Here is a 15,495-nt window from a genome sequence, read left to right on the forward strand (position 1 = left end):
TCATTTGATCTAGGTCTTTATCTTCGATCAAATATTCAGCTCTTTTTAGTTGACCTATAGTCATTTTACTTTTATCCTATTCGTCATCTGACTCAGAGTTTTCGAATACTTCTCCTTCCATCATGTTATTGATTTCTTCATAATTTTCATCTTCGAATTCACTGTTTTCAGGTTCTTCATTGTACTCATTTACTTCTTCTATTATTTCTACTATTCCTTTATTATTACTCAAAGCTAATTCTAAAGCCTCATCTTCCGGTATTTTTATGTAGTCCTAACTATCTAATGCTTCCATTAGTTTATGATTAGTTTTCTTACATTCATTAGCATAATGTCCTAGTTCTCCACAAGACCAACACTTGCATGTTTTTTTTTTCTCAGCACAATATGTTGCTTTTTCTTAAAAATCTACTAGGCTTTCTATACTTATGCTTATAATACTTCTTCTTATAGGTTTCTCCTCCTGATCTATCAAATTTATTCTTCTTATAGCGTTTCTTCGTGTAATAATTCCTTCTTTCACATCCATAGTCATTTGGGAAATCCAGACAAGTGAGAAATTGTCTCCTTATTTGTTAAGTTCCTGCAACCTCTATACATTTTTTTTCAATCCATTTTCTTAGGAAAGCAATTCAGTTACCTAGGGCATCCCTAGCTATATATTTTTCTCTCCATTTTTGATATTTTTCACTGATTTTTTCATTAAGAGGACTTGGTAATTTATCATAAAACATTCCAAGGTTTGTTTCATTTTCACCAATATTATAATAATATGTTTCAAACTCCATAATGTAGTTCTCAACATATTTCATATTACAGATGGACAAATTACTTAAATTTTTTTTATATTCCGTTCGTTTTTCATTAGGGTCAGCTCTAGGACCAATGAATTTTAAATCAATGTATTGACATAATTGTCTAAACATTTTGGTAGGAGATTCACTAGTTCGTAATTAGGTTTTAACTTCTTTATCAATACCATCATACCAGTCTTCTACACAACCATAGAAGCTATGTTCAATGTAATTCAAGAAATTTTCAGAAGTCCATTAAGTGTTTAGGTTAAGCACACTACTCATACTCTTTTTCCGCTGATCTAAAACCTCTTGTCTATCTCTTACTCCATTTAATTTGAGTTTATAACCAGTTTGGATAATAGGTTCAAGAGTTACTTCTTCTTGCTTAGGTATTTGAGTTGGCATAACCTTAACACTAAAGCGAGTAGTCTTCCCTGGTATGTATCTTGATCGTGTACAACTCCCTTCTCCTTGATACCTAGGTCTTTGTATAACATTGTTTACATTATTTATTATTTCTTCTCCAACGTAATTTTTTTTAATTATCCTTTTACCTAATTCGTGATCAATCTTTTGTTGAACAACTTCAATAGGTAAAAAGTCTAAATCTTTAAGCTTCATTAACCCCATTTGTTGATATAATCTTCTTCTTAATTAACATAATTATTTTCTTCTATTTAATTATCAGGAACAATCTATTTTTCAGAAATTATTTTCATGATCTCGTTTAGTTTATCAGGGTCTTCTTCTTTATTAAATAAGGTTTGTAATTCTTCAATCGTTTTCTCCTGAAGATGATGGCTCATCTTTAGTTTCTTTGTTCTTTTCCTTTTCACTAGTGGTTCTTTTAGGGAGTGATACAGAAAACTTCTTATTTTTATCTAAGTTCTAAAAAGGACATTTATATTTGTTAGGAATAATCTTTTCTTTATTAGGTGATTTTTCTTTGTTAAAATGATGTCTAACTTCGTTTGTTAAAGAAAGTTAGGTTGTACTTGTTTAACTTGTTCTCTTAGCTCACTTAAATTTTTATTAATATCAGATGTTGTCGCTAGCAACTTGTTTTTAATATTCATGCAATGACAATGTATGCTATCAACTTCTACTTTTAGTTCACCAATTTGATCTACAATATAGTTAAGGACTAGACCAAAATTACTAGTATTTTCAAGAATGTTATAGTAGTGCTTGAACTCTGGTTTCTTACACTCAATAAATGGTCTAGAATTCTTCCGTTTTACGTAATTAATAACTTACTAATAACCGTATGGCTCTGAAAACAAATCGTCAATCCCAGGTAATATGACAATATAGTTAGACTTAGTGACATTATAACGAATTTAAATGACCGTAAAAAAGTTCTAGTTATTACCGACAATAACTTGACGCGGAATGACAATATTTTAATACTACTGAACGGCAATTTAAATATAACTAGTGATAGGAATCAAACTGACTATCTAAACAAAGTAGCTAGACAATATAATAGGCTAGGTGTAATGACAATAAAATTTTCAGAATGACAACATTATTTAGTTTATAAACTTATCCTACTGATAAGGATTCTGCTACTTTTTTTTTTAACTTGTGCACGCATTAGTAGACACAGCATGTTGCTGGGCTAAGCATTGTATTTTATTGCTACTAAGAGAACAAATAATAAAAAAAAAATATTATAAGTTGGGTTGGTAGGAAAGAGAAATAATATACGTAGTACTAGTAGTGCGCCCTTATCAAATAATTAAGTATTGTAATTATTACAAAACGGATAAATAATGAATTTTTTACTATTATTACGAAACGGAAGGAGTATAGGAAAAATTTGTGTAGACCTGGTTCACAATATTATTATTGTGCACCTGATGTGCTAACTGACGTGATGTTAACATGTAGTGACCTTAATTTTAATATAGCGACTCTAATTTTAACATAGTGACTTTTATTAAAATTTTGAGGACCTATTTCACAATAATATAAAGGACTTTTTGTCAAAAACTACCTGATAAAACCCAAATTTTTTGAGAAACTACCTAATAATAAAAAAAATGTTGTAATAAACTACCTAATAAAAGTAAAATGTTGTAAAAAAAATACCTAAGAAAAGGTAAAATGTTGTAAAATACTACATATACCTGATTTCCACCGGACCTCAAAACACTCTAGAAACCACCGCTTTCATTCCCAAAACTAACACAACTTGCTTAAAATCGCCTCCACCACACCTAAACCACCTTTCAACCCCAAGACCACCACCTCTAACCCCAAAAACCACCATCTCAAAGCACTAATGTACCCTCACCAACTCGGAATATCCTCCAACTACCCCGAAAATAACCTTACCACCTTGAAAACTAACCCTCATGATAGTTTCAGGGGTGTTTAAAGGTGGATCAACTTCGTAAATTTAAGTCACGGTGGGAATTTGGTCAAAGGTAGTATCTTACAACATTTTATCTATTAGGTAGTTTCTTACAACATTTTTTTATTAGATAGTTTCTCGTAAAATCTAGGTTTTATTAGGTATTTTCTCACAAAAAGTCCTCAAATATATGTAGATCTTGAGATCCACACGTGCCACATGACGTTAAGTTTTACATAGTGACCTTAATTTTAATACAGTGACCTTAATTCTAACATAGTAACCCTAATTTCAACATATTAGCCTTTATATTCATATTAATCCGTGTATTAAAACTCTCGTTATAAAACATATTAATCTCTTATATATATATGACCTTTATTGTAACACAATCTTTTATTTTAAACATAATAACTTTTATTTTGTCATAGTGACCATTTTATTAGTGTAACGACATTATTTTTAAATATTAATATTCAAATAAAGTAACCTTAATATTAGTGGTTTATAATAAATTAGTGTGAACCAAATTTATTTAAGAGTTAATAAGGAGTGTATTATAGGTAGAATATTTCTCGTGTTTTCATTCTTTATGAATAACAAATTATTGAAAGACAAAGATCAGAAATATTGACAAATGAGAATAAAATATTCAAAATGTTGTAGTTTATAGCACCATCAAGCATTGAATTATGTTTAAGCATATATGGATTATCCTTGGACAAGTTAAGTACAATCTCAAAAGTACAATCTCAAAATTAGTGCATTATAATTAGCGACAAACGTGTGATTAATTAGCTATTAAATTAATAGCGCTATTAAGTTGTAACATTTCTGGGTAGTAAAATATAAAAGTGATTAAGAGAAAAATTTGTAGGTACTAGATTGAACTATGATATCCCTCACAGCTCCGATAGGGGCTAAAATCGTTAACGAAGCACCAAAAATGATGGAGAACTGCAATGGAAAAAACATAGCTTATTAGGCTTAAAGTAGAAGAAGGAAGAACAAAATTTTGTAGAATCAAAATAAACTTTGAAGTAAACTTACCCAGTTACAATACCAGGATAAACTGTATCTTTTGGGTTTGCATATTATTAGCCATATTATGCATGGTAACTGCATTAAATAAAATTAACGTTAATATTAGACAAGTACAGTTCACGTATATGATCTATGTATTAATAATAGAGACTTACGTAATAGGAAGTGGGTGCAAAAGCGATTCCCCCCAACACACTTAGAAGGGAACCAAAGAATGGGAATGCAATTCCCACGAACATTGTAAAACCTACATAAAAGATCATACAAATAATTCACAATCAAGCGCTTAGGATAGTTAAGATAAGAGAAAAATCTAACAAGATCACCACACACCAATAATTAATAATTTACAAATTATAATTTAATTAATAAATATGATGCAATATCATTTTTTCTTTTAACTTTTTTTTAAAAGATCACTATAAGGATAGGAATGTCAAACCATCAAATTTTAAATAAATAATTAAAAAAACTACTTACCAACATATGTAGAACGAGTGATAAGACGAAGCGTGCTACTAGGTTTGAATTTCATTTTCATCACAAGGAAAGTTTCCATCATGTCAAAAACCGGCATTGCAAAGACCTAATATAGAAATTGTTTCATAAATTTTATGACTCATTCGAAGCAAGAATTAAATAAAACTACATAATAACTTTGACTTACCTGATAACTTCCAATAACATGAATAACAACAAAGATATTGGCGGTAGCAATGAGCCAACTAGGCTTTTGAAGTGAGATCAAAATGTTATCGTTAACGAGTTTGCCAAACACAAGGTATCCAACAAAAGCTACGGGAAAATAACATAATGCAACAACAATATAAGCGAGCAGAGATCCTTTCCACATAGGTTTTTTGGAAGGTTTTTCCGGGGTAGAAGGAATTGTTGCCTGGATCTCCAACACGACATTGTGACCAGAAAAAGCGAAAGCAACCGTTCCTAACCCACTTAAAAATCCAAATACTTCTCCTGCATGAGTGTTGTACCTACTGTCATAACTTGTGTCTGGTTGTACACCCTTTATTAATGAAGCTATCCAAGCAATGGCAGAATAACTGAAATCAATACAAATCACTTTCTCATATCAGTTTGACAGTATTTACTCTATCCGTATTTTAATAAATGTTACATTTTCTTTTATAACAAAAAACTACATTTAAATATTATATATCTCTTCTCTCATAGTCTCCACCTAAATCCACTAATACTTTTTTTTATTATATATTTCATCTCACAATCATTACTTTTCAATAAACTATTAATCTCATTATCTTTCTTTTATAATTTTTTAATACTTTAACTACCCCACTTACCTCTTATTTTATTTAAGTTAATTAAATTGCCTAAAACTATGTGTCGGTTAAAATGTAACACTTATTAAAACACGGAGGGAGTATATATTTTTTCCGTGTTGAAATAATAGTAAGGCTTACTATATTTAGCTATTCAAGATAATGGTTTACTCTTTTACTTTTTCTTGTTTGAAATATATGATTTATATTTCCTTTACTTCTTTAGTTAATACGTTTTGATATTTGCTTACAAACTTTATTTTGACTAACTTTTGTTATAGTTTCAATTTAGATTTTTATAATATCAATTGTTTGTAATGTTTCTTTGTTGCTAATTACAGATATATTTAGAGTTGAATTTGTATGTTGATAAATGTGATATAAAAAAACTTCAACTAAATAACATAAGATGTATTATTTTATTATAGAGTACTTTTCTTCCAAAAATATGGCTATGTTGTCCTATTAAGTGATTTCATCGAATAACAAAAAAAATGTAACCATCGAAAAAAAAAAAAAACCTAGGGAGTAATGTTTATAAAATTAGCCAATAATGTCAAGTATCATGTAGAAATAAATAGCAAATGAAAGAGTAGGAATAAAATATTCAAAAAAGATTTTAGAGAAGTTAAAGTCAGTATTTGATTTATACAAGAAGTCCAACAAATATGCATTCATGGATTATATAACTATAGATAATAAAAGAGATTATAAATCAATGCAAGATTCTAAAACTTTTCTATACATGGAATATGATATACTAATATACACAACAAAATTTAAAGGGCACGAAAACTTACCTGAGAGACATAACCGCGGCAGCAAAGGAGACACCAGTGATGGAGTTAAAGTTAGGTAGATTAGAAAGGAAGAACTGAACGGAGGCGAAGATCATAATGAAGTAAGTGAGCTTGATGGGTTTTCCATGCGGAGAAACAATATTATAGAACTTCTGGAGTGAAGTCCCTCCTGTAACCATGTAAACAATGTCACAACCCGCCTGAACTATCAATTGTTGCGGCACAACAAGCCATAATCCCAATTTATCCCCAAATGCGTATTGCCCCAACTCATGATACCTATCAAACCTCTTTCCTGGTATCATCTCATGCATTTCCACCATTTGCCATAGTGTGTATAACGTTACCACCCATGACATTACTAAGATTGTCACACCCGCACCCCTGAAATACATTAAATCATTTCTCATCATATTGTTTTAGAGAGAGTCACAAGGGTAATGATGTAAATCGATGATTTTAATTTTTTGGATGTCCACATCATACAAATGTACACTGTGATGCGAAGCTATTGTCATTTACAGATTGCCCCATGCAGGTCAACACTTAGATGATCCACAACACTTTAGATTAGATCACCGAGCGAGTTGTATGGAAACTAACTATCAGAATTGAACGATATAATTTGATTCTAAATAACAAAAGCAGACAGGGTGAATCCTTCCCAAATATATTCCCAACTTTTAATAACCTTAATGAAATTTAAATAATTAATTAAAATTATTCTCAGTTATATTACATCAACTTATTTAATCATTTTATAATCAGATTAATACTTCTTTAAATTCAACTCTCCACCTCAATAAGTTTTCGTGTTTATATGGGTGATCATCTCATTAAAAAAAAAAATTAAGTCAATAACCTTCAAATATATGGATGGAATTACATCCCAAAAATATATAAATAAATAGGCAACTACAATATCATGTTACCAAGTTTCGTTTAAGAATAAATTAAATCACGGTAAAAGATTAATAATAAGTTGGTGATGTAACCATGTAAGGCCAAAACCACCTTTTTATAATTTTCCACTTTAATGCAAATGTTAACAAGATTTAACTCTATAATTAAAAAAACAATATATGACTACTTTATCAAACTTTTAAATAGATTGTTATTTGATAAGAAACCTACATAAATAAACTTGGAAAAAAAATGAAAAAAAAAAAGTGTACATACCATCCAAGTTGAGACATAGCATAAGGTAAACCAAGAATACCAGCACCAACCATACTAGTAACATTATGAGTGGCAGCATACCACCATTTCCCCTTCCGACTGGCCGTGATCGGAAGCCAATCGTTAAGAGCTTTTTCATTCTTTAGACTATTTTCATCCTTAAGAATGTTGTCGTTCTTAAAGTTCTCGTTCTTCTCAACCTCCATCATCGATTGCTCAATCGAGTTGCTACCACCAATATGATAGTCTACCTTATATATATGATAGTAAAATATGACTTAATCAAGTTTAATATGATAGCCTAGCTAGTAGCTACCTTATATGATAGTACGACTTTTTGAGGTAATAAGTTTATGTTAAGATTCGCATATTTATAAATGCAGATCTTAGATGGTGCAAAAGACTTGCGTCTCTTAACTACCTTTGTAGAATTGTAGGTGTTTTCTACCATATGACATACTCTTTTATTGTGTGTGTCATTTGTTGACTTTTAGCTTTGACTAAGAGATTAATTTACATAAGTAATTTGATATATTGTTTACTAAAAGAGTAATTTTTTATGACTAATTATAGGATTCAAATAAAAATAATGATTTGAAAAAAAATATGATACCTCCCATTATTCAATCATTCTGACATTTCATGTCATGACAAAAAATATATAATAAATTATCAATTTTATGCCAATGAAAATGCATTGAGTCATGACCCAAAGTCATTCAGCAGCTACTTATTTAATTAGCTTTATTAATTTAAGGGCTAATTTACTCTAAGAATACATTTTTAATTAGACACCCACGTTAACACGTTTTGAAAAAAAAAAAATAGAAGAGAGTATGTGATTGGGTAGAAGAGTATATTGAAAAATAAGTACATAATAAGAGAGAGGAATAACAATCTTTTTGATCATCGATAAGGGATGAATTTTGTAATTATTATTATGACAAAAATGAAAAGTAAAATTAAGGTATATATCTGTAATTGAAGATCTTGAAATAGTAAATGTTAAGAAAATTATTAAATGAAGGTAGTTTCATACCTCAATTCTTGTAAAATTCAATTACTATCTCCTCCATTTCATTTAAGTTGGTGACATGCGTTCATAATCATGTTTGTTAATATATACCTTCAAAGCTCTAATCATTAATATTATTATTTATTGTTAATTGAAAATTATAAAATTTGATATTTTGAAATTAAGCATTGAGACAATTATGAGAAAACCTATTACAAAAAATTGTTAGGGGAGAATGGGTGAATAATGCATAAGTCAAAACGTATTAGATAATGATTAAGAAATTAAATGTTACATTTTAATTGTGCATCCCGTCCAAAAAAAAAAACATTTTAATTGTTCATTAGTAAGGTTTTATTTACTAAAGTTTCATGTGCATGAGTGAGAAAGTAGTAATAAAGAGAGAAATGGTTTGTATTCTTCATTTTCTTAACCCTTTGTTTGGATAGATAAAATTGGAGGGAAATGAAGAGAGGAAAAAAAAAGGATAAGGGTAGGGTGGGGTGGGGTGGGAGGGTTCCATCCTCCCTTGTTTAAATATCATTTGGTACGTAGGAGCCTAAGAGCAAATGAAAGGGAAGAGAAATGAAAGGATTCATTTATCCCCCTTTATATGATAAAACAAAACCTTTCAATGTTAGAAAGATTCGGATGGAAAATATAACACCACTTTCTCCTTCCTTTATCTTTCCTCCCTACCCTTTCCATTTCACTTAGCTACCTAAACAAACCGTAAATGATGATGATCCTTCGTATTATTTTCATTTCTTAAGTGATGATCCTCTAATAAGAAGAAACCTGTCGTGGTTGAGGTCCTTCTTGATGATCCTCTCACAACCAAAAAAAATAAAATAAAAAAAAAAAAAAAAAAAAAAAATTATGTGTAGTACAAAAATAGATTAATGAAAAATAATAGTCAAAGTTCACATTTTCACATGCTTAGATTCCAATAATGGTTTATGTATTCCGTCATTTAGCCAGCTTAAAGAAATAATATTATGATCGTATTATTGGAAATTTGCAAGCCATGACGCCTATGATTGAATTGTCAAACATAGTAGTATGAAACATTATTTAAGTCAACAATTGTTGTTTTGATGTTAAATTTGGGCCTTATGACCAGTTAGGGGTGGGAATAGTTTGACGAAAGTGAAATTGAATAGGTGTAAAAAGTCGTGTTATATTAATTCCAAGGTTATGTTTATCATACTCACTCCCTTTGACTTAACACATTTATCAGTATATATGTTAGTCATTAATATCTTATAGTTTATTAAATTTAAATAAAGTCGTGATTGTCTTTAGTTTAAATTTTAATATCAACTAGGGCGGCTATTACGCGAGATTTACGTACCATAGTTTGCCATATCTGAGAATCTCTTTTGGCTTGACCAATGTCATAAAAAGGTAAGGAAAGAAGGAAAAAAGAAAAGAAAAAGGAAAAGAAAGAGGAAAGAGATTAAAATTTCATACTTTACCTTTAGTGTGGAAATTATTTGAAGATTCAAGAATATTTTTAAAATGTAGAGTAGATTAGGGAAGATTTGGACTTAAGAATAGGATGGACATAAGATATAAATTAGGAAAAAAAAAATTATACTTTACCACTCATCAAAACACCTTATTTTGATTTAACCATCCGTTTTTTTGTTTATTTTATGAAGGAAATTTTGAATTTTAACACCACAAAAAAGGACACTATAAAAAAAACTTTTATTTTAACACCATATGAAAAATTAAAATTTGAAATTACCACCTAAAGCCAAGTTCCATTAACAAAACAGTTACTAAGGCCCACTCAAACAGATAATTTTTTGATTTCCTTTTAAATGGTCACGATAATCCCCATCTTCCGCCCCTTCACAATTAATTTGATACTTTAGAATGTTGAATTTTAGCGAATCGAATTCATAAAGGGAATTGCACGATTACAGCAAAGAGCAAGAGATTGAAGCTGCTATAAGGTATGTATGTACATAACTAAGTACGAAAGTTCACAATTTTTAGCACAAATTAAAATCCTTTTTTTTGTTTATTAGATGATAAATTCACTAGGTCTAGTAAATTTTCTTTTTATTATATCGAATTGATGGATTAATTAAGAGATTTACTACTCAATTTGCCCAATTACAAAATTAGGGTTCATCACAATTTTGAATTGGGGAATTTTGTAATAAGTAATTATAATAAAATTACTTGTGTAGAATGTTAATTAGTTTGTATACAGGGTGAAAGTGATTTTGGATGTGAATTGAAATTAATGTAGGTTATGTCATATATTAGCTCTTCTCCTTCAAAGGACAAAAAATGCCAATGTGGTGTTTCATTGTCAAAGCTGACTAGCTGGACTAGGGAGAACCCAAGGCGGAAGTTTAGATCTTGCAAGTTTTTTGATCCAATAACTAAGGGGCCGCAAGATGTTTGAATGGGTTGATCAACAGATATTATCAACAATTTGTTGTTGGATAAGAAGCTGCTCAAGGGTGAAGGTAATGAATCGAGAAGGGAAGTTGATGAAATCATTTCCCAAAGGAAGTGTTTGCTTAATGAAGTTGACAATCTAAGATGAGGTGTGTGCAAGGCCTTAAATGCTGACAAGAAGAAAATGAATAGAGAATTCAAGCAAGGAAAGATGTCCTCCCTGAATTGTGTTGTTTGGGTTACCATAAACATTTGTGTTGCTATAGCAATGGGTGGACTTTGTGTTATACTTAGGGGTGTTTAGTGAACTGATGAATCTGCTAAGTTGTCCTAAGTTGTAATGAATTTAAGGATTGGTTATGTTTGTACTATTTTTTTTTTTTTTTTTTTTTTTTTTTTTTTTTTTTTTTTAATTTGCTCTGAACAATGAAATGTTTGAAGTGGTAATTTAAGTAATATAAACAAGTCTTTTATATATAAACAACACTTTGCATTCAAACATAAATGAATGAGAATCATGGTTTAGTTGTTAAAAGTAGTGCTGTTGAAATTGTTCAAAAAGACTAAGTTATCCTACTACTGTTCATACTAAGTTAAGAGTCAACCACAGCCTTACAAAAACTAAAAATATTGTCTAGCAACTAAATTTATTAGTACATTAATGAGTTAGATTAATCTTGTAAGTTTGAAGCTTTGCCCTGGTAACCACTCCAGTTGGTGTTGTACTTGTTGATGGTTGACTTGAAGGAGTCTTGGTCTAAATTTTGGCCTTAGACTTTGGCTTTGCTGACTGTTGAGATGACTGAGTTGGCTGTTTGCTTAGGGGAATACAACTTGGTTGTTCTTAGGGAAATTTTTTGTTAGCAATGTTGTTTGGTCCGGCCCCTTTTGCACTCTGTGACAAGTATAATACAACTATTGACTAGGTTTGAATATTAAATTGACAAAAGTAATGACACTAACAACAATTAAACCCAATACCTTTTTTGTTGCCTTTTGCTCTTTCACCTTCCTCTGCTCTTCCATCCAAGGAGTGTTGAAAGGTGGTCTCCCTGCTGACTTTGGCATGTCAAAATCTGGTACAGAAGGAAGTTTACAGGTCTTGGCATTCTTGGTCCTCATGCAGTTGTGTTTTAATTTCAAGCTTTTAATTTGCCAAGTTTGTCGCTTTTGCAATTTCCTATCATGAACCTTATTATAACACTTCACTCCCACTACACAAGTGCACATAGACATCCTACAAGTGTAGCTATTAAACTTACAATCACATCTATACCTACACTCAACTATGATCTTAGTCTTGTCATTATGCAAGTAGTAAGGTAAAACTCATACATGTTTTCAATAACATGCACCCTCAAAGCCTTTTTCATAATTTAAGCATTATTGAACTTCAACTGAATAGGTTTGGTGAAGTCAACAATTGCATTAAACCATGGAGCATATTCATCTTCATCATCAGAACCACCTGAAGTTCTGGACTCATCAAAATCATCCTCATTCTCTTCCTTTGACTTAATCAAACCTATGTCCAACTCCTCATTTTCAATTGTGACCTATGATCTTTCACTATCCCCTGATCTATTTCACTCCCAAGACCCTTTTTCAGACTTTTATTCACCTTGCCCAGAATCTCTCTTATGCTTGAATAAACCACTATTCATCACCTTCATCAAATTCCTCTCCTCCAGGTTCCCAATTCAAATCATCATAACTGAAATTAGTACTCGAGTACTTAGATGCACTCCCATCATCTTCATGCTCATCCTCAAACAACAACAAAGCTTTCCCTTTCCCCATTGCCTTCCCCTGCCCCTTTCCACTACCAGATGATGCATATATTTCAAACCTATCTATTTTTTCCTTTCCTTTTTTTTGTAAGATGTATGGTTTTAGGTTATGGAATGTCTTCCCTTTCAAAGACTTCATTTTCTGGTTTCTAAAACCTAGGGCTCTTCCTAAGAGGCAGAACTATTGTACTTGCACTCTTCTTTCCCTTTTTGGTGGGCCTCTGTTGAGTAGATTGGGCCTGCTCAAGGTTGGGCCTAATAGACTCTGCTACTGTGACAAACACTTCCACATAACCTTTTGCATTGACTGTCTCTAAAAGCCCCTTTACTTCCTCACTGTTGACTATTTTCCTTTTACGCGTGTTAAAAGTTTTACCCCTTTGTTTGTACTAAATGTTGTAATACATTGGCACAAGCATATTATACTTAACAAAACCATGGACATCAACATCTCCTATCAAATGAACATCCAACTTAGATACCTTCACATTTATCCTCCAATAACACCACCCACCACACCAAACAAACAATTGGTTATTTTTGCTAACTTTTTGAGGCACAAAATCACCCCCACTCATAGACAAATATCAACCGTATCATTAATACTGTTGTTGTCCATTTTCTACCAACCGTAAAACCAGTAAAAAACAGTGTACAAGTTAATAGCCATTTAACAATTGAAATACCATCTTAAACATATCAAATTAAGCATATTATATCTCCAATTTCACAGCCTCAAGCACTATTTCCAACATTATTGTGTAACAAAAAAACACTTAATTCTGAGACAAACTACAATATAAAATGCAGCCAATTCAACATGTAAAATAAATAATAAATACACCAACTAAGCAATCACCCACTTTAATTAATCATTAATTTCAATTACTACCTCCATTTCATATATTTTTTGCAACTTTAGGGTATTATTTGTGAAGTATAAAATATTCCAAAGTTGCAAAAAATATGAAATGAAGGTAGTAAATATTCTTGAAAACCTAAGTCGCACAGTCAATCCTAATTTCAATATTTTAAGATTTTTGCCCAGTTACCAAAATTAGCCCAAATTTCATCATTAATTTGCAACTTTGACATCAATTAAACCCCACAAATAAAAACAAAATACTACAAAAGGATAAAAAAACTTCTTTGGAATCTTTGCCTGTCTTTGTTAGTATCCCAACAACTTTTGAACTTTTTGTTTGATGAAAATGGCTGACGATACTTTGTGAGTTGTTTTCGTACAAAGTTGACACCTCTCCTCTGAAATCCACTCCTCAACCCCACAATTTAGGTTAGATGTGATAATATCTTCAAATGGTTGAAGATTTTTTTGGGTAGATGAAGGTATTCAAAGTGAATTGAATGAAGAAGGTTAGTGGGTAATCAAAGAGGGAAGAAGAATCATAATTACCAGGTTGAAAATTGGAGGTAAAAAGAAAAGGTGGGCCCTACGAACATTTTATGTTACGGAAACCGTCAATTAGTGGTAATTTCAAAATTTTAATTTTTTATGTGGTATTAAAATAAAAGTTTTTATTTTTTTATTTTTTTATTTTAGAGTTAAAATCCATTTTAAGTTGTTTTTATGGTGTTAAAATTCAAAATTTCCTTTTATAAAACCTAGCTATCCACAAAAACGCAAAATGTTAGATTTCACATCCTCTTAATAGTAATTTCCATTTTTTAATATATAAAACATGGATTTTCATGTTAAAAATTGCTTTATTAAGATTTCGGGGGTCATTTTTGACCTTTGGTTCGGTTTGAGGTAGTAATTGTAAAATATATAATATTGAAAATATCTCGTTTTGCATGCTAAGAATTACCTCAATTTATGTGATTGTTGAGGTAAATATTGTTCTTTACCAACATGTTAAAAACCTTATCTTGTTCTAGGATATTAAGGGGCTGCCCCTACTGTTACTGGTTATAATTTGATAATCTCGCCAACCTAACACAACAAACAAGTAAGGAAGTTATCCTTGAAGATGTTAAACAAGAGTTGAATTATTATATCTAAAGAAACAAACAAACTAACATTGACGATACAACACTTCCACCAATTAAAGGATAAATTCAAGGCTGTAATTGTACTATAAGAAGGAAGAATTACCTCCATAATCATACAATTGAAATTATCGAACGATATTCAATACATGTTAGGTAATCTAAACTATCACTTGGCTACTAAGCCAAGGAAAAACTATAAAAGCGCTAAACAAATCTTAAAGAAAATGAAATTCATTTGTTGCCTGATTCATTGATGTCCTTTCTTCCTCTATTTATAGGCGTAAGCCTCTTGAAAATCTGTCCATAATCTCCTTTCAACTGTTAAGACGGTTTTTTCTTCTTGGCGCCAACAATCTCTTTTGAATTTACCTCTAACTCGCTAAAGGCCTTTTCCTTCCTTGATTGTTGGCTGCTTGATAGGGCCTGATAATACATTCATCATCCATTTAAGATAACGATCCATACATCGCTTGACTCTTAAGTATTTTGAAGTCAAACGTCCTACATCGGGTCAATCCTTTGGTCAACTTTCCTTAAAAAGTCAAATTTAACAAAATTTTAAATTTGGATGTAACATATGCCCCCTCAAATTTAACAAAATTTTAAATTTGGATGTAACATATGCCCTTAATTTGTATGGTTGATGGCGTTTTAAAACCGTAAAAATTAAAACTCTAGGCAATTTCATGAAGTATTGAGTTGATAAATGCTAGGATTGATGCAAAAGCATCCAAATTACTTGATTAAAATGTTTAAATTTATACAAACAAAAAAGAACA

The 15,495-nt window shown here is 30.8% G+C and overlaps 1 protein-coding gene and 1 long non-coding RNA gene across 2 annotated transcripts; one reads left to right on the plus strand and one right to left on the minus strand.

The window, feature by feature from the left end:
* Positions 1-3,821: 3,821 nt before the first annotated feature.
* Positions 3,822-7,952, minus strand: LOC110702859 (lysine histidine transporter 1-like). The gene is made up of 7 exons (XM_021880603.1): positions 7,478-7,952; positions 6,299-6,682; positions 4,868-5,261; positions 4,681-4,786; positions 4,356-4,447; positions 4,207-4,275; positions 3,822-4,113 (listed from the first exon to the last, which is right to left on the minus strand). The coding sequence occupies exons 1-7, from the start codon at positions 7,684-7,686 to the stop codon at positions 4,015-4,017; spliced, it is 1,353 nt and encodes a 450-aa protein (XP_021736295.1). The 5' UTR covers positions 7,687-7,952; the 3' UTR covers positions 3,822-4,014.
* Positions 7,953-8,969: 1,017 nt separating this feature from the next.
* On the plus strand, positions 8,970-11,324 carry LOC110702860. The gene is made up of 2 exons (XR_002507605.1): positions 8,970-10,456; positions 10,759-11,324. It is a non-coding gene; the product is annotated as an uncharacterized LOC110702860 (long non-coding RNA).
* The last annotated feature ends 4,171 nt before the right edge of the window (positions 11,325-15,495 follow it).

This window comes from Chenopodium quinoa, unplaced genomic scaffold (assembly GCF_001683475.1).
Source record: "Chenopodium quinoa cultivar QQ74 unplaced genomic scaffold, ASM168347v1, whole genome shotgun sequence".
Taxonomy (NCBI): domain Eukaryota; kingdom Viridiplantae; phylum Streptophyta; class Magnoliopsida; order Caryophyllales; family Amaranthaceae; genus Chenopodium; species Chenopodium quinoa.